Here is a 26964-nt window from a genome sequence, read left to right as displayed (position 1 = left end):
TAATATGGCACAAAATATTGTGAAATCGCTACATCCGGTTTTGACTTATTCCCCTTTGAATATTTTTTTAGTGGGTCTCGTGTACCTGCAAAGGCTCCGAGTTGATCCGTAGCAAGTAGTTTTAATTTACAAATCTTTAATGTAGACATCTTGAACGTTGTCCTCTTAGTTTTACATGTTTGATTTACCCACGTTTACTTCTTTAAAAATTACATCGAAATTTATGTTTCAAAAAATGTTAAATTTTGCTTATATTTTTGCTCAATAACTTTTTAGTAGTAAATTTTTTCTAATCACATATAGAACAAAAGTTGTGCAGAATATTACGAGCTTTCATTTGATACCACAATAAAGGGGCTAGCCCCTAAAATGAGGGGTCTAGATCCCTTAAAATTCTTTGCTTCATAACTCTAAAACGGTAAATTTTTCGATATGGGCGTCGCTGCAAAAAATGTTGTTTGTGACTTTATTGAACTCATAAAACTGTTTTTGTGTTCGGGTATTGCATAATATGAGGGTAAAAAGTAATCCGTGTTGACCAGCACTCGCGGCAATTTGGCCAAGTTAACGAAACTCTCCCTCGCCCGCGGCCGAGAAAATCGGTAACCATGGTCGCGGCTGGGCTACCTAGCGGTCAGCGGTTATCTAATACACGAGAGTTGCGTCTCTCGTATAAGAGTTTATCCAGCCGCGAACTCAAGAACTGTTTTAGTTTTGATTACACATAAAAGTTTATGGACTAAACGATCGGGTGTCAATTAAGAAATCGTTCAGTTAATTAATAAAAGCAATTTCATTCTCAATCTAAAGCAATATTAGACATAGATCAATTGTGGATTTCACTTTAAAATAAAGGACTTCTATTTGATAGAATATGGTCATTATACTGCAAACTTTTCAAATCTTCCTGGGTTCTGAGCTGTGCGTGTCTGTGCGTTGTACCTTTACGTAATCTATCCTTCCTCCACGGCCGAGGAGATCAGCCACGGCTGCACTACCTAAAGGTAAGCGGTTATCTAATACACAAGATTCGCACACCGTGACGCACACTTAGATGAATATGAACGTGTTTGAGTTTAAAAAGCCGTAAATACAAGAACTCCAAATCGGAAACATCGTCAGACATAAATTTATGGTTGGTTTGTATATCTATAAAATTTTAACCCCCCACCCCACTAATATTAAATGATTATTATCCCTCGCACATGGCCGATTAGATCCAGCGCGAGTGGACAAGTGATCCGCGGTTGGCTCGTGTTCTTCTACATGTACCTTATCACGCGGTCATGTTTCATATTTTCACGGACAGAACTATATTTTTTTATGTTTTCAACTGTTATGACGTCGCGCACGGTGTTGGTGTTAAAATGTCCTTTCAGGGTGCGCGCACAGTATTTGAGTATTTTTTAAAACAAAAATTTGGACATATGTAATTTTATATACCGATCTGTTCGAATGTATACGGACTTCAACAAAACATGTAATAAAATGTAGGATTTTTTTTTAATATTTCATAAATCGGTGTTAAAACCTGAAATTTTTTCTAGAAATGGCATGTAGATAGGTAACACTTTTTGGGTACATATCTCAAATAATCTACATTATCTCGGTGAACTTTCATTTTGGGAGAGAAATTTTTGGTGGACTAATTATTTTGATAATGTAACAGATATACGTCATAACGTTTTTGACGTAATCAATGCCAGGAATCGACGCCGGATCAAAGAATTCCCAGAATGGAGTTGTAGATGCGTAAAAAATCCTCGAAAATGGCCAGGGCAAGATGAGTTAATTGCCAAAATATAAATTGTGATTCAGGAACTTGCAATGATTTATTGAAGTTTTTTTTAAATATATGACTTTTTTAATAAAGAGAAATTGTTTCTGTGTAAAATTTTCGTAATATATATTTTATAATAATTTAATTTTCAATGATAAAAAAAATTCGATATGCTGGAGTTTATTCAAGACACGTGTCACATGAGATACATTTCACAGTCGAACGTTATGCGTAGCATGGCGATCACAAGTATCATGCCCATTTTAAAAAATGGTGGCTATATTTCATATTAATAGAAATCATTTTAGAATGTGCATTTTCATAAGTTGTATAGCCATTAAAAAGAAGCAAACATGTCCGCAAATTTTCTTAATAGAAACATTTTAGAATGTCAACATGAAATGTCACACTTTCATAAAAACACATTAAACTACATAAGCAATGAAAGAGAAAGTAACTTAGACACTTCTTTTAAAAAGTCGCGCAGAAAATTCACAAAAATGAATCGCAGTTAGAAATGTGCTTTTTCTCCCAAACAATTTGATGCCAAATATACAAGCATTGCGAATAAAAATAATTGATTTTTAGGAAAAAAAATGATGTCAACATTATATGTCACGGGTACGTAAAATGACGCAAGGACTTAAACGTGATGTGACGATGAACATGTATTTTGATTATTTCAACGGGATCTTTGACTGCTACTCTACGAATTAACATTAATGAAGAAAAAAGGAAACATAGAAGGGTAGAACAGACTCAGGAATGAAGGAGTTTTGTATATCATTTTTGAATCAAGAGCTATTCTTTATAATATATGACTAATTTCAGAGGAAGTTCATTTAAGAATTTAGGAATAAGAATTGAAAGCTGTGAGCGAATGACATGCTTTTGAACATTGATATTTCTTACAAATATTTATTCATATAACAGTTTTGAAATATAAAATCTCTTACATGTGGGAAAAAAAATCAACTTAAAGGTCTTATTTTTTAATTTATTTGTATGTTGTGGTTAATGAAATGTATTATTAATTAAGTTATGATAATGATGAGTGAAAATGACGTTTTTGACGGGTTTTTTACGTTACCGAAATTAACACCAACACCGTGCGCGACGTCTATATAGTTTTAAGATGAAAAGATAAATTTATTTTACTTGTACGGTTGATTAAGCATGGATTTAATCATACGATAGCGTACAAGGTAGTTTAAAAATCAAATCAAATTATAATCAAAGTTCCATGTTACATGTTTGCGGTAGGTGCTAGCACGATAAAAGAATGTCCTGAATTGAGGCATTTGATGATTATTTTAAAGAATATTCACATGAGTTTTAAACGAATTACGATTAAATTTTATCGGTCACATATTAATCACTCTGTAGTTTTTCTACATGGTTGTTCGTTTCAGTGTGGAAGCGAACTCATTGCTGCGCCCCCCCCCCCCCTCCCGCCCCGCTGATAAGTGCTCGCGCTGGATTTTTTTTTAAATTGGCGAAAAGATATCCAGATCTGTCAAAAAACATTTTTTTTACTTCTTCTTATGTGCAACAATTTCTACTCAACGTGTTTCACTTTCCCACCCGTTTGTTTATTCGGCCAGTCTGTGTTAATTCAAATGCCACGTGCGACCGAAAATCTTGTGTCGCTTTAGCTCACACAACTCAGAACATATGTAATTGAGTAACAGTTGGGAGGGTGCTTTTATTAACAATAAGACTATTATTCGAAATCAATCATCTTCACATTAAAGATGTGAAATCGTAATCTGAGAATGTGGCTAAAAAATTTACCTGTTGAACACGCTAAACCTTTATAGTTATGAACAGAATAATTTATAAAATATTAAAATTAAAAGTTTGAAGTCAAAGGAAATATTGTTCGTGGGAAATACGACTACATTATGCAATGCAGTCGATCGCCATAGAAATCATCAAAGTACTGCAAGTGTCGACAGATTTCTTATTTCTTTGAAAGACCATGATAATTCACTTGACTTGCAGACTATAATATAGCGACATATCTGCCTCCCAAAAATAAATGCGCTTCTGAAAGTTACACTTAAGTGAGATAGATGTGCGTTATTGAGGATTATATTTATTGCTAATTGTATGAAAATTGATAAAAAAAACCTTTTAATTGAAGTTGTGTATTATGAGGTTGTAATGCAACTTAATTTACTTACAAAGTTAGCTACAGCCAGTGGAATATTAATTCTAGGTGAACAATGAATACCCAATATTAAAATACAAGATAAATAGTTTCCAGAACTATAATACTATGCATGTGTATATGAAGGTTGCACCCTCATTTGTATGGCTGTAAATGAGGAGGTAAAGGTGTATCGATGTACCGGTACATACAATGTATGACTGCACATACGGATTCCGGACCGTGGCTACAGACGATACCCATGATAGTCTAATAATACATCAATGCGCAGTTTGATCTAGAAACTGACCACTTTCATAACTTCTTCGAATTTCTCTAACACGGACTGTCTAATTCCTTCCCAGAATTCCAATTTACGCAAGCGCAATTGAATTTTTTTTTTCAATTTAATTAGTCAACCCACTGACATAAAAGAAAGGATTTTGCATATTATTACACCGTCGAGAGAAAAAATATTCATTTTTGTAAATAAGGTTATTTAATTTCACGTTACATAGCGGTGTCTCTATGAAACAACACCATCTGGTGTAAAATTTAGATGCTGGCTTTTGCATAAATTCTCCCGCAGATCCTTTATTTTTTAGCTGATTATATATTATTTTGAATGTCCAAGTCTACTTGTATCATTAAATAATATCAGACGACACACATTTCCCTGTAGAAAAGTTCAGAGATGCCTTCAATTTTGACTAATTACTAAATTTTGTCAGCACGTAACAATTCTAAACTTGCACATAGTCTTCAAAAATTTAGAAAGATTTAAATAAAGAAGTTATCCCAGAGAAAAGGTTACGTGTTTTGTAGGCGGGTGCGGTTTTAAAAAAAAAAAAAACAATTCCTGACATGAATCATGAGTACATACTGTTTACAACAATGCTTGCTACCCTTTGAGAATTTAACTCGCCATTAAACATCTCATTTTTTTAGAGAATTTTTGAAACGATTACAAAAACTGTGTTCGACAAATAGTTTTCCTAAAACATTTTCTTCCTTTCTTTTTCAAAACACGTTTAATATACAGTCTTTCAATCACAACACGTTTTTATAACAAAAGCAGAACTGAATGTTTAGTCATTATAATCGTTTGACACCATATCACATATATTTTCAACCCGCAGCAACAACGGAAGACCTACTCGTGGCTTTGCCACGAGCTCTGCTCTAGTTCTGTTCATAACTATAGAAGTTTAGCGTGTTCAACAGGTTAATTTTTTAGCCACATTCTCAGATTACGATATCGCACCTTTAATGTGAGGTTGATTGACATCGAATATTTAGACACTTATTGTTTAACAATTGACCGCTGCAGTGAAAGCGTCCTTCCAAATGTTACTCAATTATTTATCAATTGTTGATCTGCAGCCCAGGGGCAATATTCTGAGCTATGTGTGCTGACGCGACACGAGATTTTCGGTCGCACGTGGAGCGGATTGACTTAGCATAGACTGACCGAATAAACACACGGGTGGGAAAATGACAAACATTGAGGAGAAAAATGTACACATGATAAGTAGTCGCCAAAAATAGGTCTTCGCCACATTTTGAAAAAAAATAAAGCCCTTGCACTGTGATCATGAAACCGATAAAATCTAAACAAATCTTGTTTAAAAACTCATGTGAACGTGAACATTCTAAAAAAAATCACTAAATCCCTCAATTCTGGACAATTCTTTTATCGTGTAAGCCTCTACCGCCAATCGCAACTTCTCGGGCCTTTCCGGCAAGCTCGGAAAAACACTTCGAATGTATTACCTAGGCGTCCATGACAACTCCCCCCCCCCCCCTTTTATAAAACTTGATATAATTACAACACATTTTATGATATGTTGAGATGTGAGCTATACTTTATTAAAGGTATCAATATACACTAAAATATAACACAGAAACGACATACAAGACTTCTTGCCGATACATACTTATTTTAATGGGAAGCGACTCCATTTTGTATAAAATTTTAACATCTGGTGATGTTAATACATTCGAGGTGCTTTTTCAAACTTGCCGGAAAGGTCAGAGAAGTTGCAATTGCCTCTACCGCATGTGTTAATTTAATATTTGATTTTTTTCATCCTGCCTTGAACGCTTGGGGACTGTTTCATTTTCTAAATTCGGCTAAATAATTCTTCCAATTTTGCGCGCTCTCTCTCTCTCTCTCTCTCTCTCTCTCTCTCTCTCTCTCTCTCTCTCTCTCTCTCTCTCTCTCATTTTATGTGCAACCTTATGAAGACCTCAACTACTTTCTACGATATCTATAAAACCTCTCAGCAGTATTTAGCGGAAATTTTCGTGGGTAAATAAGAAAAAATTAAATTGAAACACAAGTCAATCTTACATGTACCGGTCAAAATCTCGAATAAACAAATAGTTGGAATCGTACAAAATATCAATAAACATGCACGTGTGATAAAGTACATGTAGAAGAACACGAAGCTACCGCGGATCACTTGTCCACTCGCGCGGGATCTCCTTGGCTATGTTCTAGGGGTAGTCATCATTTTAAGGTTTAATCTTTGTGGTTTTTTGTTGTTTATAACATTATTAGTAAATGTATAGTTTTTAGAACATTTTAGAATTGATGATGTTTCTGATTTGGAATAATATCGCTTTTATCAATTTTTAGAGGGGCTTCTCAATTTACATTCTAATGTTTAATTAAATAAATTGAAGGTGAACAAACTTTAAGAACATAAAATTGAAACAGTTCTTGTATATATATCTTGTTATTAGATAACCACTGACCTCTAGGTAGTGCAGCCGCGACCGATTTCCTCGGCCGCGGATGAGGGATCGGATAACTTACGGAAATGTAAAACACACATAGAAAGCTCAGAACCCAGGAAGATTTACAATGTTTGCAGTATGATGACTAAACTCTAATTAATTTAAGTTTTTTCCCCCTTGAATCCCACAGTTGATCTATCTGTCTGATACTGCTTCAGTTCGAGAATGGCATTGCTTTTATGATTAAACAGAACGATTTCTTATTGACACTCTATCGTTTAATTCAAATTAAGAAGAGTAAGCTTTAATGTCATTGTGTACGATTCTAGTGTTTGCGGCTAAATAAAATCACATATGACAGACGCGATTCTTGTGTATTAGATAACCGCTGACCGCTAGGTAGTCCAGCCGCGACCTTGACGATCGATTTTCTCGGCCGCGGGCGAGATGGGTTATGTAATGACGCAGACAGCTAAGAATTTAGGTCGATTTGAAATGCTTGCAGTAAAATGACTCAAATCTATTTCATGGAAGTTATTTTTTTTTTAAATCTAGTTTATATATCTCACTAGATAAGAAAAAGAACGTTTATATTTTCTCGTTTTTGCTTTTTTTAACGGTTGTCCACTATAGGACCTAAACACAGGTGACTCCAAAAAAAAAGGCTGTTAGAAAAACATGTACACGTATACTTTTTAGACACTTTTTCAAATGATTTAAAGCATCCCGTATATGCTGGTACACTTTAAGCTGTTAATTTATGTACGTTATGCGCACGAAGACGATTCGCTTACTTGCCAAATGAATATAGGTACATGTTAACAAGACAAGCTTTTTACACTCATATTACGCATTACCGGTACAAAATAATTTTGTAACGACATTGATAACACAATAATGAACAACTTTTCTATCGACAGCTATAGCGAAATATTAACCATTTTTGAGTTATAAAGCGAAGACTTTTAAGGGCTCTAGACCCCTTAATTAAAGGACCAGCCCTTTTTCAATGGTGTCAAGTGAAAGCCCTTGATACTTTGCACATATTTTGCTCTATATAAATTTTAAACTAAAGAGCTACATAACAAAAACACAACCAAAAATCAGCATTTTTTGAAACAGAAATTCAAATAAATTTTTTGAAACTTTAAAGGAGGAAAATTGTAAAAACAAAACTCGGAGGACAACGTTCAAACTCTCTATTTTTAAGATTTGCGACTTTGTAACAAATGATGTGAGCGGTTTCAGAGCCTTTGCGTGCACAAGAATGCCTATATTTTTGGGGAAAAGGGGAATTACTCGGTACCGGAAGTGTCGATTTCAACGATTTTCCTTAGATATTGAGAAATAGTAACTACCAATAAGCTCTGAAAATTTGAACGTTATAGGACAACAAACAAGCAAGATATTTGAGTTTTAAAAAACGTCTAGAAGAAAAAAAAGAATAAAAAGAATTACCAACAGAATCAGTACAAGGTCTTCCGTTGAAAACGGAAGACCTTAACAAGAGAAGAATTTAAAATTTCTGAAACACAGTGAAAACTGCAATGAATAAGAAAATACAGAAACATATAGACTTGAGCAAGTCTAAACTGACTGCATATTCTATTAGAGTTATTAATGGAATCACCAGGAAGAGATATAGGTTTTAACACAAAACAAACTATGGATTTTTTATAATAAAATACTGAAATAAAAAATATCCAAATTGTTTAGTGCAATTCTAGTTTATTTTGCTTTTCAGTATAATTTGGAGAGTAGTTTGTTTTTGCATTACCATAGTTTACCCTTTCTTCCGCCACATTTAGTTATTCATCAAGGGTTTAAGCATTGAAATTATTCCCTGCCTTGCATAGAAATCTCAATAATTGGTCATTCTCTCACACCCCCACCCGCCATATTTTTTAATTTGGTGTAGAAAAATGATTTAATAAAGGTGAATGCTATATAAGATATTAAATGAAATGTATTATGATTTGGAAGAGACAAAGTTTTAAATAGTTAGAACATTAATTGGATACAATTGAAATAAATTGCATATGCATGTACATCTTTTTGACTATTGGGTGTATATAGCGATATACATTTTATCTGCCGTTCACATTTTAAATGAGTTTTTTTTTTTATCAACATACAATGTGTTATTCATTTCTACTAAACAGTTTCAAAACTATTTTTTACAAAAAGCGCTTTATTGCAATGTAACTTGCAATCTCAAAGCGCTGCTGTACTATAAACAGAAAGACGCTTTAATCGTGTAAGGATTGCCGGTGTCTGGGTCGTGAAAAACAAGACAAAAACAAGTCCCAACTGTTCCGGTTTTATATTTTCGTGAGTTTTTTCTGTTATAGATAGCGTATGTTCGGTTTGATAACGGGCCATAATGACGCTCTATTCTCAGAACTCGAGAAATATGTGTACATGTTTATCTTTAGAATAGGAATGCGTGAGGTTTATCTATTTCGGTGCTGTAATGTGTAAAAAGAAAAAAAACGAACGAAAAAAAACAAAATGAAATGAAAACCTGTTATATCTTATTAATACAAATTAAATAAAAAAAACCTGGCAAACTATTTGACTTCACAAAACTGTCAATTTATTTTTTCAATTTATAATGAACAAGCGACTTCAAAAAACCTCAACCTGCAGGGAATAAATCTTCATTATTTTGAGTGTTATTTCTTTTTTTTGGACAGAAGTTACACTATAATTCCATGTTCATATTTAATGTGTTCGCCATAAAAATGATTAGTAGATGCCGTGGGAAGATTGGTTTGCACCATTTCCTTGTTATCACCACAGGAACTTGATATTTTATCAGTAACTAGCAAATAAATCCCCAAAGTGAATAACCGTGCCGTCCGTAAAACAAAACAAACAAAAAAGATTTTAAAAAAAAGTCAACAATATAAAAAGAACAAAAAATCAAAACCAAAATCAGACTTGAATTTAGGTGCCCAGTGATTCACTTGAATTGCCTGTCTGTTCTTTAATTTCAATGACTTTTCCGATTGTTTTTTAATGAGCTTGTCTTATCAGGTCGTATAATGGTTTATGAGCTTTTATGTCCATCCGTCAGTTCGTCCTTCTGTTTGCTTCCTTAAACTTGCATTGTCAACGGATACAGCTCTGAATAGATATGGTTTGTCTCGTCCAAGAAATAGATCACTTTTCATTTCTTTATGTAATTTTTGTAACTTATTGTAGTACATACTTAAACATTATCCGAATACCTTAAGGACAATACATATCCTTTTTTAGATGGGAAGGGGGGTGGGCTGTTGCAATTCTTAACGCAGTGGTTTTATTTCTTGTACAAATACCATGACGATATCACATCTACTTCGCACACTCAGAGGCCTTGATCCATAAAAACAAGTTTAGCTAAGGGATCTTGAACGGAAGTTTTATCAGAATCCTCAAGTAGGTCATTATGTCCCACTTATTCTATGGCTATCAGTAGTCAAATTATTTCCGATTTATATAGTTCTCATTGACTCCTTTATCACCAAACAATAACTAATGTTGTTTAAACTGAACAATAACTAAAGGTATTTTAATTATTTATATGTAGAGAATGAACTTTGTCCGCACGTCATTTGTAATTTATACGAACCTAAGCCATCCCCTACTAGAACGTTGCCAAAGATATGTAACAGTTATATTTATTTTCCAGTTGTGGTTGTGGAGGGTATGTTATATAGATATGTTTATTCACCAATCAAGGGTTCTTGGCGGGCATATGCATTAAAACAATAAAAGAACATGATTATAACAAATGAATTATTATTATCAAACAATGTGAGAACGATTAAAGAAAACATATAAAGCTACCATAGTTCTAGTTTGTTTTAAGGCATCCTTCAGATGCTCCTTTGTTGATGTGCAGACTAGGTTATTGTGAAAAAAGCACCACTTGCCCTTTTCTGTATACAGCAGCTGTCATTAAAATAAATACGAACAGACGTTTTTTCATTGATATCACTCAGATAAAAAAAACACTGTGTCCTATAGTATGGAGCTTTTGTTTCCAATAGAAAAGAATGTAGTTTTTAACACATTAACATTCTTACAGAGGTTACAAAAATTACATACTTTATTTACAGAAGTATTGTCTTAAAAAAAGAAGATGGGTGGTTGGTAAAAAGATACCACAAAAAAATTAATAAAGTATATCTTGATCATATCACATTGACAAATGAAAGTTTTTTTTTTTCACTTGAAGACTATCAATATTGACATGTGATATTTATGATTAGATCAATACTTAGGTGTAATAAACATATCTTTATATCTAACTATTTATTGCTAATCGATTTCATTACACAATATATCGATGTTGAACTGCTGCTAAAAAAGTTTTAAAATTTATAGGTTTTTTTTCGAAAGAAAAGGTTATGAATTTTTTTGATTAGCAGGTTAATATATCTCGAGAGAGACCTAGAGACTCACTACCAATTTTAAATCAGTAATGTTTTAGAACCATATAGAACTGACAGCTGAATTACTTCATTTTGATTGGATTTTGATGTTATTAGAACATTTCGTTTGGCAAAAAAACCATGAAGCGACGATGTACATGTTTGATTTTGTCTTTTAAAACAATTAAAATAACTTTAAGTTGTTTTTTTTTTGGGGGGGGGGGGCAAAGGAAAAGAGAATTGCAGGGGAAAAATTTATTACCCGTTCACTCGGGATTTGTGATTATCGTCTGCTATGATTGCCACCTTTTGTGGCGTACAGTATATACCCCTAAATTGTATGGTTTATGATAATATAAATCACTGAGCTAGGGTTTTCTTCTGAGAGAGAGAGAGAGAGAGAGAGAGAGAGAGAGAGAGAGAACAGTTACTATCGCTAACTCAAAATTATACTGGGAATCTCATATGTGTCTTTTGCGTAGGTTTATATGACATAAATATAACCTATTTATCAACGTTTAAAGGCCTCCATTGAGAACTTAAACATGTCGGATAGACGTTTGATTTCGAACTGATAAATGTAGTATCACACAGTATCGATTTATTTCTTAGAAATAACGTTTATATTTCATTTTGTGTAACACGCCCGAAATTCATTTGAAGCGTCTCTTATCTGTTATGACGTTTATATCTGAACGGTTGTAAACATTTCGAAGGAAGAAGTTTACGCGTTACAATACGGAGTGTCTGAAAGCTTATATTTTGATTATACATCACTTGATACACATTGCCGGGTAAGTCCTTTTTTATTTAGGACAGCACCACCCGATCGCATATTGATGTGGGTTCTATCTCAGAGAAGTGACTGTGTTTTTGGAGCACTTTCTATTTGTTGTGTGTGAATGAGTACTTTCCGGGAAATATAAATCGTCTAACTGGGTTTGGAGGATCTGTTAACCATGTTCATTTTAGTGCATCTGCAAGGCAATCTGCACACAGGTAAGGAAACTTAAGAAATAGTCAATCTGATTTCATTCACAAAAATGTTGCATGACAAAGAGAGAAAACAGTCTTGCAGATATAAATCTTGTTTGCTTGGTTTTTTTTTTTGGTATCCTCTGTACAGTATAAATATGCCAGGTTCATAAATAGAATTTATACAGGAATTCAAGTCCAAAGTGCGTTTAAATATTTAACCAAGTACCATTGCCTGGTAGCGATTTAAAGTTTCATTAAAACATTTTTGCACCGAATTTTTCGTTGAATGATATCTGTCTCGTGTTGCGCTCAAAAGGCAGACAGAGGGGTGAACAAACACAAAGGGTGAATAAACTGATATTGTGTCTTACTGTGTTTCAAAAATCGGATAGGTTGTACGGGAATAAAAAATACAGCTCTACCTTTTACAGGTCCAACTGAAACTAGGATTTATTATCAAAAGACTAGAATAATATAGAAATAATGTCATATTTTATTGAAATAAATTGTTCAACTATTATATATAAACACTTTTTTATAAATAAAAAAAAATTGAAAATAAAAATGGTTGGTTAGTACAACAACTATGAGAAGCCTAACGACCTTCTAACTAGATTTAAACTTAACTGACTTCATATTCCAGCATATGCGTCGGACCTGGGGGTGTGGGGTGAGGGGGCTCGGCCTCACCCCCTGCTTTTTACACTTTATATGCAAAGTTAGACTTATTCATACTCATCATCCTTTCTTTTTTCTGATAAGGTCTACCCCCCACCCCGCTTTTAATTTGCTTGCGGCGCAACTGTCCAGTGAAGCTAGCTATGCTTAGTATTTACAAGGTATCACTTTCAAAAAAGTATACGTTTACATTTGAGATACAAATATTTCAAAGTAAATACAATAACGACATGGTTTATTCCCACTTGGCCAACATTCTGAAATTCTCAATTCCCACTTGGCCAACATTTTGATTTTTCACACCTGAGTGGTCAGGAGGCTAGAGTCTGTTTTCACATGTTAATGTATTTGTTATCAATTACCTGAGAATAATTTGTTGAAACCAAATATTAAAAAAACATTTAGTTTTGCCTATAACATGATAATCAGAATAAATAAATAAAAATCCCCACATTTTAAAAAAAATATAGATCAGCAATTTTCTGCAAAATCATTGCACTAAACATTCTATATGTTGAAACCCAATATGGGCACTTGCATGATTAAAAGGTTTATGTAAATAATTCTAAACTGTTTAAATTTGAGGTATATAATATATATACATAAAAAAAGATTGATCAGCCGTTTTTAAAGAATAGACTAGAAACATGTGTTACTATGTTGTAATATAATATTATATTTAATAAGACCATTGACATTACAATTTCATGCAAATAACACAATTTTGTACCTCATGTTCATGTGTATTTAATGATTTGAGAAAATAAACAAATTGAAATTGAGAAGCATTATTATGGCCATTAATTTACAGAACCGAAAGCCTGAAAATCATGAATTTTTAATTGTTTTACGGACTGCTAGTTGAAAGACATAAATAACAAAAATGCATAATCTTCAGGTGCAGATCAACTTTATGACAACGGAGGATTTTATCTTCATAACTAATGATGTATTGATCATCATACAATGAATCTTATTAAATGTGAAGTATACACCGTTTTTGTGTTTTGTTAATTTCATATTCTGTAGATTGGAATTAATCAAATTAATCATAGAAACCATAAAGCTACCATAGTCCTAGTTTGTTTTAAGGCATCGACGTCAACAACCAGTTATAATATCGTGTTTCTCCAGATCTGCTGCCTCGGTCGAAGTACGTATACTAAAGCAGTTATATTCGAGGAATTTTTTTTTACATAACTCTTCAACAAATCAATATAAAGAAACTTAGATCTCTGTGTTTAAATGTGCAAAGATTTCATTACCTCTAGAAATTTAATCATTCATTTATCATTTATTTATTTTTATTTATTACTTATCCATTATTTCATTATCTGTGACAGATTTATACTATGGTCCATTTTTTTTAAGTTAATAGGCACTTAGGGACTATCTAAGGCGGCTAATTCAATGCCAATTTACATGTACTAGTATAACTATTGCTGTCCTATTTGAGACATTTTTTTCTGTTGATTTGGAAAACTGTCACACAACTTCAAATAGACGACAATCAAAATAAGCACTACAGGTAGAATTTAAGAACTGGTAATTATATTTGTGAAAATTTAAACAATTTGACATGACATAGCAGCCTTGAATTAAAAAGATTCTACTCGTAAGTCAACAGACTTAAAACTTAAAAGATTGATTTGTAATGGTATATGATTTTTTCTAACAAGTTGTTTTCTATTTCAAAGCCTTGGCAAGGGCATAGAATAAACATATGATGCAGAATTTATAGACTTCAGATGACGCAAAATTAAATGTCTGCTTAAAAACAGATAAACAATCCTCTTTCAGTCGGATGTTTGACGTAGATTAACGTAGATTGAAAATATAACCCCCCTCCCCCCCACACACAAAAAAGAAAGAAAAAAAAACTGAGAAGTCTAGAGTTATAATTGTAAAGCATTCAATGCTGTTTTATAATCCCTCTTTTCATAGATTGATAAGAATATGTTTGAAAATGATATGTTTGTTTGAAAAGCTTGATATTTGGTAAATGAGGTGTGGGGCTCACAACTATGAAGATCTTATAAAAAGTTTGATAAAAGGCGTAGAACACATGTGATAAAAAATAGGTTCGCTTATAGGAAACACACATGCAACTCGTGGGATAAAAACCATATATCATCGCAAATCATAAGAGATCATATATATACAGAAAGCACAGAAATATTCACCTTATGGGAGCTTCACCTCCACCCCGGCCAGTACATGAACTCACGACCTATGGAACCTATTCTCCTATCAGTGAGTGTGTGTGTGTGTGTTAATTATGAATTTTTAGTAACCTGTCAAATGATAATTACATATTAGATGTTGCAGTTCAATAACTTTTAATTTTTCAGAGAAAAGAATATCCCACATGCAAACATCAGTGTTCAAATACAGCATCAGAATAAAGAAAACTGTAAAATTGCTCTCTCAATTCATCAAAATGCACTTTCCCCCTAGCTTCATTGGCATGAAACGTACCGCCATTTATCAAAGTTAAAATTTTCAGACTCTTTGAGATATGTTATCATTGATATTGCAGTGTTATCGTGAGTGATCAAACTTCAGAAAATGATGCAAGAAAGCAGCGTGTTTGTCATTGCATTTTTGGTACACTCAGCAGCAACTGGATGGTTTTTCAATAAACTCGGAGGTTTGTACGTTTCCGTATTGAAGCTTGAGTTACATGTATGAATATTTTGTATTTTGTCCAAAATGGTTACGAAACGAGAAGTTCTGCAGATTTTGACAACAATCTTATGATATAAATCTGTTTGTTTTATTAAGTTTGATTATTCCTTAAAGATTTACACTAATGTTAAAACTAACCAGTTTTTTTACTTTAAAATTTATGTATTACTTTTACTATTAACAATGGATGGGAGTTTGATCTAAGACTAAGTATATGTACTGAATATTAAGATTCAATTAAATTTGAACACCAACAAAAATAAAGTTGTTTTCATCACTTTGGAAAAGTTAATGACAATGGTGGCGCAAAGTCTGAGAAATTTATCTGATGCAAAGCCTTTCATTAACGACTTAATATAACAAAATTATGAAGATTTTATAAGCATGCCTGTATCTTTCTCAAACGGATTCCCATGATATATGGCCATTGAGATGCAGGAAGTTTCACGCAGATTGGCCAGAAAGAATTCGAATTTTTAAAAAATCAAATATTGATATTCTATATTTAAATAACTAACCAAATAGTTTTAAAAATTGATTTGACTATGAACAACCTAGCGCCTTTCGTTACTCATTATAGAAATAACACCTAAGGACCCACAAGTCGTCGTAAACGAAACTTTGGAGCTTAACTGTACGGTGTTTGAGGATTCCGGAGTAAATGTCTCCATGCTCTACTGGGAGGATAAATTTGAACAACGAGTGCCTGATGACCACGTGATCCCCGTTGGAGAAAGGACATTATTATTTAGAAAAGAAATCACAAATGTTAAAGAAGAGGGAATTTATACATGTAAAAAGAGTAGTACGAATGGGAAAGGAGAAATTATTGCTTATACACATCTTCTCGTCGAATGTAAGTGTTCACATCTATAAACAATACAAAGCTAACAATGTGCTGCACTTAAAACACCTTGCTTTTTTGTATAATAGAGAATATTAACTTTTTACGCAATTGTAATGTTAATTGTGTGACTTCATCTCGACCGTCTCCATAATAGACCACATTTATGTCCTACTAATATTTTCATATTGGTCATTTAATTAATAAAATATGCGGTTTTATCTCGCTCAACGACAATTTGATAAGGTAATTTATATAGCCAGGTAAATGATGCAGTTTTTCTTCCCTGGGGTTCACCAAATGTTAGAACGCATAGCCATATGCCGTTTTATGGTAATAAATAATTTATTACATACACGTTTGGGAGTTAAGAAGATATATTTTACCAATAAATCATATTACTTGTGGGAATTAATTTCTCTCCCCTTTATTATTCTTATTTGAGTAAATTTTTAATGAGCTATTAAGTTAAAAGTTAAAAGACGTGCAAATCTAATATTTATGAGAAAGGAATCTGGATTTTCGATTTGTGGCACAACGGCAAGAAAATCAAGTTCACGAGATTGAAGCAGATGGGTGTGCAAAAAATTTCTAACTTATCCAATGGAAGCCGAAATGATCAAATGGTTACCTGCCCATAGAAGCTAATATTTCGTGGATGAGATTTTCCCCCGATTTCTAGACCTTGTGGATCCCGTTACATTACGGTCATTGATAATTCTCATGAGTGCCGAGTTTAGGTTTTTAGATCTTATATAGCGACGTGTAGTTTAATTGAGTTAAATACCCAATGAACAAGGAGTAGCAAAACAATTTGTACATTTAACAGCTGTAGTTATGTAGCCCCCCTACCCCTAATGAAGAAAACTGAAGTTTTTGCGATATTTCTTTCAAGAATACTATGTCTTCTTTAAAATATCCAGTTGTGCTATGGTATTTACTGAAAGAGCAATTTACTTTTCAAAATCATTGAGCGGTTGGCATACTAGGTCTTTTAACTTGCAGCCAAATGCTAGAATCCAATTTGATGTGATATAAGTGAGTGTTTACTAGGAACGCTGAACTGTGTACAACATAAAAGTAAATCATCAAATATGGATGAAAGCGATTTCTGATGAAAACACATAAATTTTAAATAGTAAAATTGAATGGATTTGAGTTTGATTTAAAAAAAAAACATTATTTAGATGAATTACGATTGCTTTGATTAATTTATAGCGCGTTACAATTTTCAATCTTCAGATGAAGCTATCCGTGATGTTACAAATATTACCTGTGTGATATATGATCAGACGAGCGAGTTGACATGTATCTGGGATCTCGGATTGTATCATCACCCTTGTTTTCTTCGGTTCAACGCTAACTTGTAAGTCAGAGCAGATAGAACCAAATGAGCCTCCATTTGATTTGTTGATGGTTTTTCTTATGTATTCTTTGTTTTAGGACTGTGAATCAGGAGAGCGTAGTTACCTGTCCAGCGATAATCAAAAACGACGACTGCAAAAGGATGTCCCAGATAAGCTGTACCTGGACGTCAGCTGATGCTACCATTGGTGCCTTAGAGAACAAAATTGATCTGGAAATTCGGAACAGCAAATATGACGTTTCATCAAATTTATTTCAAAGAACTTACTACAGACAAGAAATAAGTGAGTATAAACTTTAAAATGAGAGAAAGCAAGTCTAAGGCAGGTACATTGTAAAGAGACATCATCGGTATTAAGCTATCTAAAGAAGGTTTTGGTATCAAATACACGCATCTCTATACAATGCGCTATAGAATAAGGTAACAAACACTTAAACTAACGTCAGTGTTTGTGCACTGTAAATTTCTGGGTTTTGTATTGGTTTAAGAAAATACAATTAAATCTGAAATTTTAAGTTCGAATCTTTACATTTGCACAAGTACTTGAATACTATGATAATATGAAATACAGCTTAATGGAAATCTACATAAAATTGCTAATGTTTATTTAGAAACGTACGATTCTATTATTTTACTTCCAGTGATAGATATTCATCCAGTTTTAAACTTGCTCCAAATTTATTTTCTTTCATTCCTGATTTTCTGATAGCAAAGTATGGACCTACAAGTGACATAAATGCGACGATTCAGAAGATGACAACTTGTACATGCGCCAATATTACCTGGGAAGGAATACCAGGACTTATACGAACCTCATCCAAGTTAACTATTCACTCAGAATGGGACTCCAAAGTATATGTGTGTATTTAAACAACTTATAATATATTTTAATATTGAATTATATTTTACAAAGTTCCACGATAAATTAAAATTGATCTCGACCTAATTATATTCAGCATATCGACCACATTTAGAAAGCCCCTCATTATTTCCGTGTCATGGCCTAGAGATTGCATGATGGTTTTATACTTTATATAATTACTTAATTATTTCATACCTTTTATTAAATAAAAAAGGGTAAAATATATACAACTTGTAAAACTGAAAAAAATGAAAATTCATCGTTAAGTCGATATTAGCATTGAAATGGTGAAAAAGAAAAACTTATTATATTTCAGACAACGGAAAATGAAACTTTATCGGTATGTGATCTCATACCAGACTCTAAATACAACATAACGGTTCAGGTAAAACATCCAAATGGACTATACTACAGTGATATAAAACAATCAAGTTTCTCCACGTGTTCTGCAGGTAACGCATCTACATGACTGTATACATGTATGCAGTTTAAAGGGACATGGTCACGATTTTAGTAATAAAAATTCTGATATTATTGTTGACAATGCTTCAGTATGGCATTTTTAATAGGCAACCAAAATGTGAGTGTCATTCGTTGAGTTATAAGCGAGGTACGGAGCTTACAGCTCTTTGCTATGTAAACAAAGGTTTTGTTTAGATTTTGAATCTTGATGTGAAAATTCCAGTTTTAGACCTAAAATGAATGTGTTGAACGTTGGGGATTATTCATTTATTCTTAACTGAATAAGAAGGTAGACAAATCAGCTTGAGAAAGATTTTTACTGATATATTGCAGCTATGTAAACAATAAACAAGGCGCTGGTCTTGTTTACATGACAAAGAATTGTGAGCCCTGTATCTTGCTTATAACTCTATGACTGACTCTCATATTTCATTTGATCATTAGAAATGCATTCCTAAAGCATTTAAAATGATAAAAACAGAAAAATAGAATTTGACCAAAATCGTGACCATGCCACTTTAAGTTTAAAAACACATTTTAATATTTAAGGAATGAATTTAATTTCAACCTATGCTATACGATATAACATAACTTTGTTCAGTTTACGCTTTATAAACCGCGAACGGTTTATAAAAAAAGTAAACTGTTCCAAGTTATGTTATACTCGTATAACATAGGTAGAAATTAAACTTTATTTCTTATAATTTAATTTTCTACTATTCAAATCAGATAATAAGGCCCATTAATTAGTTAAAATATGTAAATTTGTAAAAAATTTAAACGTAACGTCAAGCGGATTAATACGTTTTGCACGCGTGTCGTATTGTGACGTAGGCAAGTTATACGTTATATGTTATACGATGTATATGAATTTGTTTAGCTAATAAAATGAGGCGTTACAATCCGAATTAAATTATGACATAATTTAATATAACATAGTATAGCGCATAACGATACGCCAAAATTATCCTTGCAATTGATACTATCAAAAACGTTTTGAAGCATATACTAACTTATCAAAGAATTATAGCAACTGAATTATGTGCATAATATAGATGATCGTATTTGAAGTGTTGTTTACCGTTGTCAAACATTACATCAACGATTAGTTAAGAAACTTTGTTTTTATATTGGAAGCACCATCGAGAGCGCCCACTGTATTCCGGAGCGGGTTCTCCTCGGGCACGTGCTACAATACGCTCTATCGCAATGTCACGGTCTACTGGAAGGTATTCAAAGTCACAGAACTTAGTTTGTAATGCGTTAGCCTTTTATATGGTGGAGTAGTTCTGCCATCACTTGTCAGACATTAATTTCGACTTGTCAGATCGTAATTCTGCTTTGTCAGAACTTTATGTTAACTGGTTAGTTATTCACATGTCTAATTTAAAGCTAAAAAAAGGTAAATTCCCAGTATTTGCAATTATCTTACGAAGTTTATCTGACAAGTAAACTTTTCAATTGAACAAAAAAAACCATAAAGATATGTCAAATCAACATTAATTATCGAATGATCCACTTTTCAGATGTTGGACAATTAAATGCCGATTTGTCAGATAATTTTACTGTCTGGTCAGATCTTATGTTGACTTGTCAGATCTTAATGACGACTTCTTACTTATTCACGTGTCATATTTTAAAGATCTGACAAGTAGACATTACTATATGACAAGTGGTGGCAGAACTACACCACCATATATTTGTTATGGGGACGTTCGAATTAAATTTTTTAATATGTTTTTGTTTGTCAAAGTATTTAGTGATTTTTGATTATATATTTGTCTGTTTCATGATCAACTAGAAAATTCCACGAAAGTATCAAAATGGAAAATTGACGAAATACATCCTTGCATATGATGGTGCTTCAGTGTCGGTGTCAGCAGAGAACTCACATGGCCAATTACAAACCCCCTGTGCACGAAACTCTTCTATAAGCGTATATGGGTGCAATGAAATTGGCTGTTCACCGAATTCAACGAGCGCAATACCTCAATTCAAAGGTCAATTAAATTTAACATTATGAGTAAAACATGAAAGTACGAACGACTTAGTATCTTGTTTAAATCAAATTAATTTAGCAGCAATACGCTACCGTATGCTTGTACTGATATATTAACCGTTATAAGATAATTTATTGAAGATTTGAATAAACTTGTGATGGAGGCATGTTGTTCAATATATTATCTTAATTCAAGAAGGCACAAATGTGACCTCTTATTCTGTTTGAATGATTAGATAAATTCTCATACTATAACAGACAGTTTCGCTCCAACGAAATTAATAGTTGAACATCATAACACATCTGCGGTAGAACTGACCTGGTTTGGAGGAGAAGGTCAAATCGAGGCTGATATTGTTTGGTGTACTGCTTCCTTCCTATGTCAGGTATATAGAAAGATCCCTGTCATGTAACGAAGATTTTTTTATTGGTACTTTTTGCTCCAAATTTGTGTTAATTTCTCAGACTTTAGAGCTTTATATAAATTATATGAACAGCATATATATGAATGGATATTTGAAAAAAAATTCAAGTAGTATTGATTGGTCCCATATTATCAATATGCAACATATACGTCTTATCTGAAAAAAAAAATGATCATTCAAATGTACGATTTTCTAAATAGATTTTATTGACCATGTCGCTGTGTAAATATTAATATACAGCTTGCCGTCTGTTGATAGAGCTACTTTAATTTTTAGCGAAATCTATATGAAAAAGCATCCAATTTCTTCAATATCAAAGCAAGTGCTAATACGATACTGCATGCAAAATGTATTGTCTTTTTTTCAGAACGAAATAAACATACTGTTATTCAAAGGAAACGTCACCCACACAGTCCTTCATCAGAATGAGATAAATAGCTCTATTCAAGATGTCATCTTTGGTGTTGCTATTTTAGATAAGAACAAGGTCAGCAGTGGAATAAGATGGCAGGATCCTTGTCGTTACAAAAAGGACTATGGTATCATAAAATACTGTATTGTAAAAATATACAATTTTGATACATATGTAATTGCAATGATTTTAACTCAGATTAACTGAAGGTCGTGTGTGTTTTTATGAAGATGTAAAATGTATTTTCGTCTGTCTCTTATAACCTTTTCTTCTCTGAGAATTAGCTTTACATTTACAAACCCTGTTAAAGGAACTAGATTTAATGTATGCACAGAAACTTTTACGTTTACAAACTATCCCGTGATTATTGATTTGCTCTGAAATCTTGTACTAGAATGCCTTGAGAGGTTTTTTTTTTAAATAATTCAGAGCCAAGAGAAATCCGGGATGTGTCTTTACAACCTGAACCACCAGAAAACAGTTTGGTCGTCTCATGGAGTCCACATCTCTGTGACACCAGCACAGATAGTAATGCTTACGTCCATTTCTATAAAATCATCTACTGCCAGCTGATATCTGGTGACTGTAAAGGTAAACTTTTAAAATGTTTATCAGAAAAATAGTCATTTTTCTCCATGTATTATAACATATTATAGCCTAAATAAAAAAGTAGCCTTTCAACATAGTTAAACATTTGCAACATATATATAAAATCTATGATTTTTGGCATTTTATAGAAAAAAAATAAAACTTTATGAATCAGAAATGATTGTATTATACATTTCATTTCTTTAATAGGGACCGAAAGTTCAGTTTCAGTTTTAGCATCTGCTAATACACAATACATGATTCAAAACCTTGAGCCCGAAAAAGAGTATGGAATATGGGTAAAGGCGTCGTCTCTGACAAGGGAGGGACCAAGGAGTGAAATTGTGACTGGTCGACCCACAAACAACGGTAATTGGGAAATACTCAAAAGCAGTTTTAGCCGTATATAATCAAAACTTTTTTGTCCAGGAAGGATGCATATGTTTTCTCTTATATGATTCATTTTATGTTTGCCCTATTCATTAAAATAATAACTTCATTTTTTCTAAGTTCAATAATGAATATCTCATCGAAAATTAATTCTTCAATCTTTGATTAAGGTTCATATCAAAAGATTTATTGAAAAGTCCTTTACAAAAAATGTCCTGATATTTTTAGAGAATTAAGAAAAAATTCGTTATTCAGGACTATTGAATTCAAGTCTTACTTGCAGATTTACCATCAGGAGCCACTGCAGGAATAGTAGTTGCTTCTCTTTTTGTGTTTGCCCTTGTTTTCGCTGGAGTAATGTTCATTGTTAGGTACACATTTTTTATATTTAAACGCACTGATCTTTTAAAAAACATATTAGGTTTAAAAAATATGCATGGTGAAATGTCATATGTATGTTTTTTGTAACTATATAATATCGAATTATCAAGTTAAACATTTTGAAAGTGTGAAAAGACCCAGATTACAAAGGATTTTGTAAACATTTTGATTTAAAAAGGATTTAATCATTTATACAAATTTAGTAGAATATTTCGTCAAATTTAAGACAATAGAAAAGGAAATTTGAATAATAATGAAATAGTTGCATATCAGGTGGTACAAGAATGAAATGAAATAACATTTATTAGTGCATTTAAAAAGCATTGAATATCTGAGTCAATTTACGTTAACATTTTTATGTTGTTTTTAGAAATGTCAAACATAGACTCGGTTTTGATGAAGCATTTCCCATACACATTCCAGAGATGGATAACAAGGTTTGTTATATGTTTAGCATCCAACATACATATTGACAGATAAATCATTTCTACAGAACCTGTTTTATCAGATCTTCTATAAAGGGATTGCTGATATTCCACACAACGAACATGCTTCGTCATTTCAACATTTATATCGCTGCCCCCTCTAAAAATAGATATGTAAACCAGTACAATACATACAAAGGTCACTTTACAGTGTTTTGCCATAATTGCTGTGCACAAATTGCATGTCCCTTGAAAACATATTGAAACGTGTTGTTATTTAACTCGTGGCTCAAAAGTTAACTATTTTTTTAAAGCTGTGTTAATTAGATGCATGGAATGTTTAAGATCCATGCGAATATGTACATATTATTCTATGCCACTCTGTGACAAGATGCATTGATATGTTTGAACTGTTAAGTGGCTGGTCAACAAAATTAACCATTGATTTTAAAAATTGATTTGTTACACTATAAAATATTATTATGTTTAAAAAATTAGTACGTTTTGGCTTGATATTTTTAGATTTTCCCTTTATTTCTCTCTATATTTATGCACAGCTCTTCCTCTTTATGAGCTTAATAAAGTTTTAAAATAGCCATGATCATCAAGCCCATTTAAAATGGCAATGAAAGGGCAATTTGAAAAATATGGTTCTCTTTTGTAAATTTTTTTCTTGCTTTTATTTTGATTATATCTTTGAGAAATCATAACTTACCAAACTTTCAGGATTTTAGAAACGCCGTGATTTTACTCTTATCTAGGTCTGACATGAACAATGTGTTGAACAATGAATGTGTTCATAAATTTCATAGTAAATGTTAGTCAAAAAATGTTGTTTAACTTTTTAGATTTTCACCGATGAACAAGGGAAATCACATCAATATGAAAAAGTCGAGAAAAACGTATCCATTTCTAGAGAGACAGAATCAGCATCTCTTTCAACACAGAACTTTGCAAATGGAGTAGCGCAATCAAATGGCGTTCTTATTCAGATGAACAAAATGTCAAATTCAGTTAATGTGACATTGCGTCATGACCAACTTAAAGAAGTTAAAAACAGTATAAAAGCCGACAAACCTGCAAGCGGATTTATTGAGAAACAACGAAACGACAAACCTAAACAGAAAAAAGAATTACCTCCGGATTATACACAAGCAGTTACTGTTGATCAATGCCTAAAGGGTAAGATCCGGTAAAGGTTTTGAAACTGTATTCGTCTATGCATGTACTGTCTTTCTTTTAACATTACCAACACTGACGCATAAAGTAAAAAAAACATATATATATACACATCTAACATGTTATAATGTTCTCAGATTTCTTTTGACTTTTTTGAGGGCAAAGCACATTTTAGAATCCAAAAGTGATTGAGGTGTGTTGAAGTAGCTGACAGTAGATCGCTCATCATATTTTTATTAACTACTATAATTCTTGAATATATTAATGTGCTTATGTTTTAATTTTTTTAGAGAATGCAGATATTTTGGATTACATAGAATCTCCAGAACTTTCTACTCAAAATAATGGCTATGTGTCTCATAATGGAATGAATGATGACATTCAATATGATGATGAGAAACGTAACTTAGGAACTCTAACTTTGAATGAACAAGACACAAAACCTGAACAAAACAAAGATTGCAATATGCAGAACATACTTTCATTAAATGATTGGAACGAAACCGCATCATGCCATGCATTACAGAGTAATGTTTCAACAGAATCAAACATGTCGACGATGAATGCGCGTTTAAGGCAAAACCAACATGTGTGCCATTCTGAAATCAAAACAGCTGATTTGGTAGAGGAAAGCAACAACAATGGCATAGTCATGATGTGTAGTGATTACGTACCTTGTAATCAGCAACAAGCTATAGAACTCTCTGTTCCTGGTGAGCTAAAATCAAATTCAATCTCTACAACAAACCCAGAGAGTATAGCTACAATTGACAGCACCAACACAATCGGGTATGTGACACATTCAGGTACTAGAATATGCAATATGTAATAAGTCGGGCATTTCTATATAATTGTTCCAATTGGAGTTTAGGGGAGAGAGAGAGAGAGAGAGAGAGAGAGAGAGAGAGAGAGAGAGAGAGAGAGAGAGAGAGAGAGAGAGAGAAAAAATGAATGTGTGTGTGAGATAGAAAAACTTTGTTCTAACAAATGTATTATTGTATGATCAATGTTTTTGATATTATTTTACATGATGTATATAATTTTTTTTATATATGATAACGTTTATCGTCATTTTGTTATTTAATGACCAAATTTCTATTCATCTATGTGTTCTTGTTCATTATCCTAAGGTATTCCATCCATAACTATGATATTTGATATCTAAAAAATTGCACGTTTAATTATTAGAATTTTAGTGTGATTTTAAGGGGTCTATTAAATAATAAAGATTCACCTTTAAAATTGATAAAAAAAATTGCATATTAACAAATTTACCATATGTTGAGGTAAACACTGAAGTCTATGGATATGCATTTTTAATTTTATTTTTTTATTAAGTAGTTTTCTCAAATTTCTTTAAGTAAAAAGTTGCAAAAGCTTTCCCTTTCTTCGAATATGCTAAAATAATTCATAATTTACCAACTATATTTTCAGAAAATGATTTTTTTTATTTTCCTGAAGGGCGGACAACTCTATAAAAATATTAAGTGCAAAAAGTTAATTTAATTGATTACATACATATTCCCAAGTTTGGTTTTTGTCAGCCTCATAATAACTTTAAAATACGTGTTTGATATAGTATAGATCAACCAAATTTGTTAAATTTCCCTTAGTTATGAATGGACTACCTTAAAATCAGACAAAACAGAAACATTCATTGTGAAGAGTTGGCAAAACTGTATTATTGTATGATCTGACATTATTTATATACATTTCGTGCTTTACAATCATTTTATATGTTTGTCTTAAACCATTATCACTTTTACAGTATTTAGTCATTTAATGTTAATATATATATATATATATATATATATATATATATATATATATATATATATATATATATATATATATATATATATATAAACATGTATACTGTTGGCAGTGCCAGACACAATATGTGAAAATTTAATAAATGCTATTAAATTCAGTGCATTTTAAAATGATTTTGGCAATATGTACATTTAAAAACCAAACGCTTTCTTTGATGATTCATGCGGGATATAAAGAAAGCGACATTGCACATTAAATAGTGTACATAACACGCGTTAAAAAATAAGACATATTAACAAATTAATTTTAATGTACATCAGTACGTTACATTAAAGAACAGCCAAATTGTTTTCTGTAGGAATTTGAGTCTAACAAGGGATGTAGTTTATATTCCTTTCAGTTTCTAGAGCTATGAATTT

The 26964-nt window shown here is 32.4% G+C and overlaps 1 protein-coding gene across 5 annotated transcripts in view; it reads left to right on the top strand.

Annotated features, from left to right (window-relative positions):
* LOC128168363 (uncharacterized) overlaps nt 1-26572 on the top strand; it is a 36449-nt gene extending 9877 nt beyond the window's left edge. The window contains exons 1-18 of one of the 5 annotated variants that reach the window (XM_052834621.1): nt 11547-12094; nt 15291-15401; nt 16020-16295; nt 17526-17649; nt 17727-17932; nt 18359-18507; nt 18828-18963; nt 20111-20202; nt 20775-20973; nt 21231-21358; nt 21765-21936; nt 22239-22400; nt 22608-22766; nt 23071-23158; nt 23539-23605; nt 24442-24775; nt 24931-24965; nt 25063-25187. In XM_052834621.1, coding sequence (XP_052690581.1) covers nt 15320-15401; nt 16020-16295; nt 17526-17649; nt 17727-17932; nt 18359-18507; nt 18828-18963; nt 20111-20202; nt 20775-20973; nt 21231-21358; nt 21765-21936; nt 22239-22400; nt 22608-22766; nt 23071-23158; nt 23539-23605; nt 24442-24775; nt 24931-24947 — 2391 coding nt within the window. In that variant the 5' untranslated portion in view covers nt 11547-12094; nt 15291-15319 and the 3' untranslated portion in view covers nt 24948-24965; nt 25063-25187. Of the gene's footprint in view, nt 1-11545; nt 12095-14915; nt 15005-15290; nt 15402-16019; nt 16296-17525; nt 17650-17726; nt 17933-18358; nt 18508-18827; nt 18964-20110; nt 20203-20774; nt 20974-21230; nt 21359-21764; nt 21937-22238; nt 22401-22607; nt 22767-23070; nt 23159-23538; nt 23606-24441; nt 24786-24930; nt 24966-25062 lie in introns of those variants that run through there. The other 4 variants (XM_052834619.1, XM_052834616.1, XM_052834618.1 and 1 more) reach the window with 4 other exon arrangements.
* The last annotated feature ends 392 nt before the right edge of the window (nt 26573-26964 follow it).

The sequence above is a fragment of the Crassostrea angulata genome, chromosome 10, assembly GCF_025612915.1.
Source record: "Crassostrea angulata isolate pt1a10 chromosome 10, ASM2561291v2, whole genome shotgun sequence".
In the NCBI taxonomy this organism is placed as follows: domain Eukaryota; kingdom Metazoa; phylum Mollusca; class Bivalvia; order Ostreida; family Ostreidae; genus Magallana; species Magallana angulata.
This window is presented reverse-complemented; position numbering and strand designations above follow the sequence as displayed.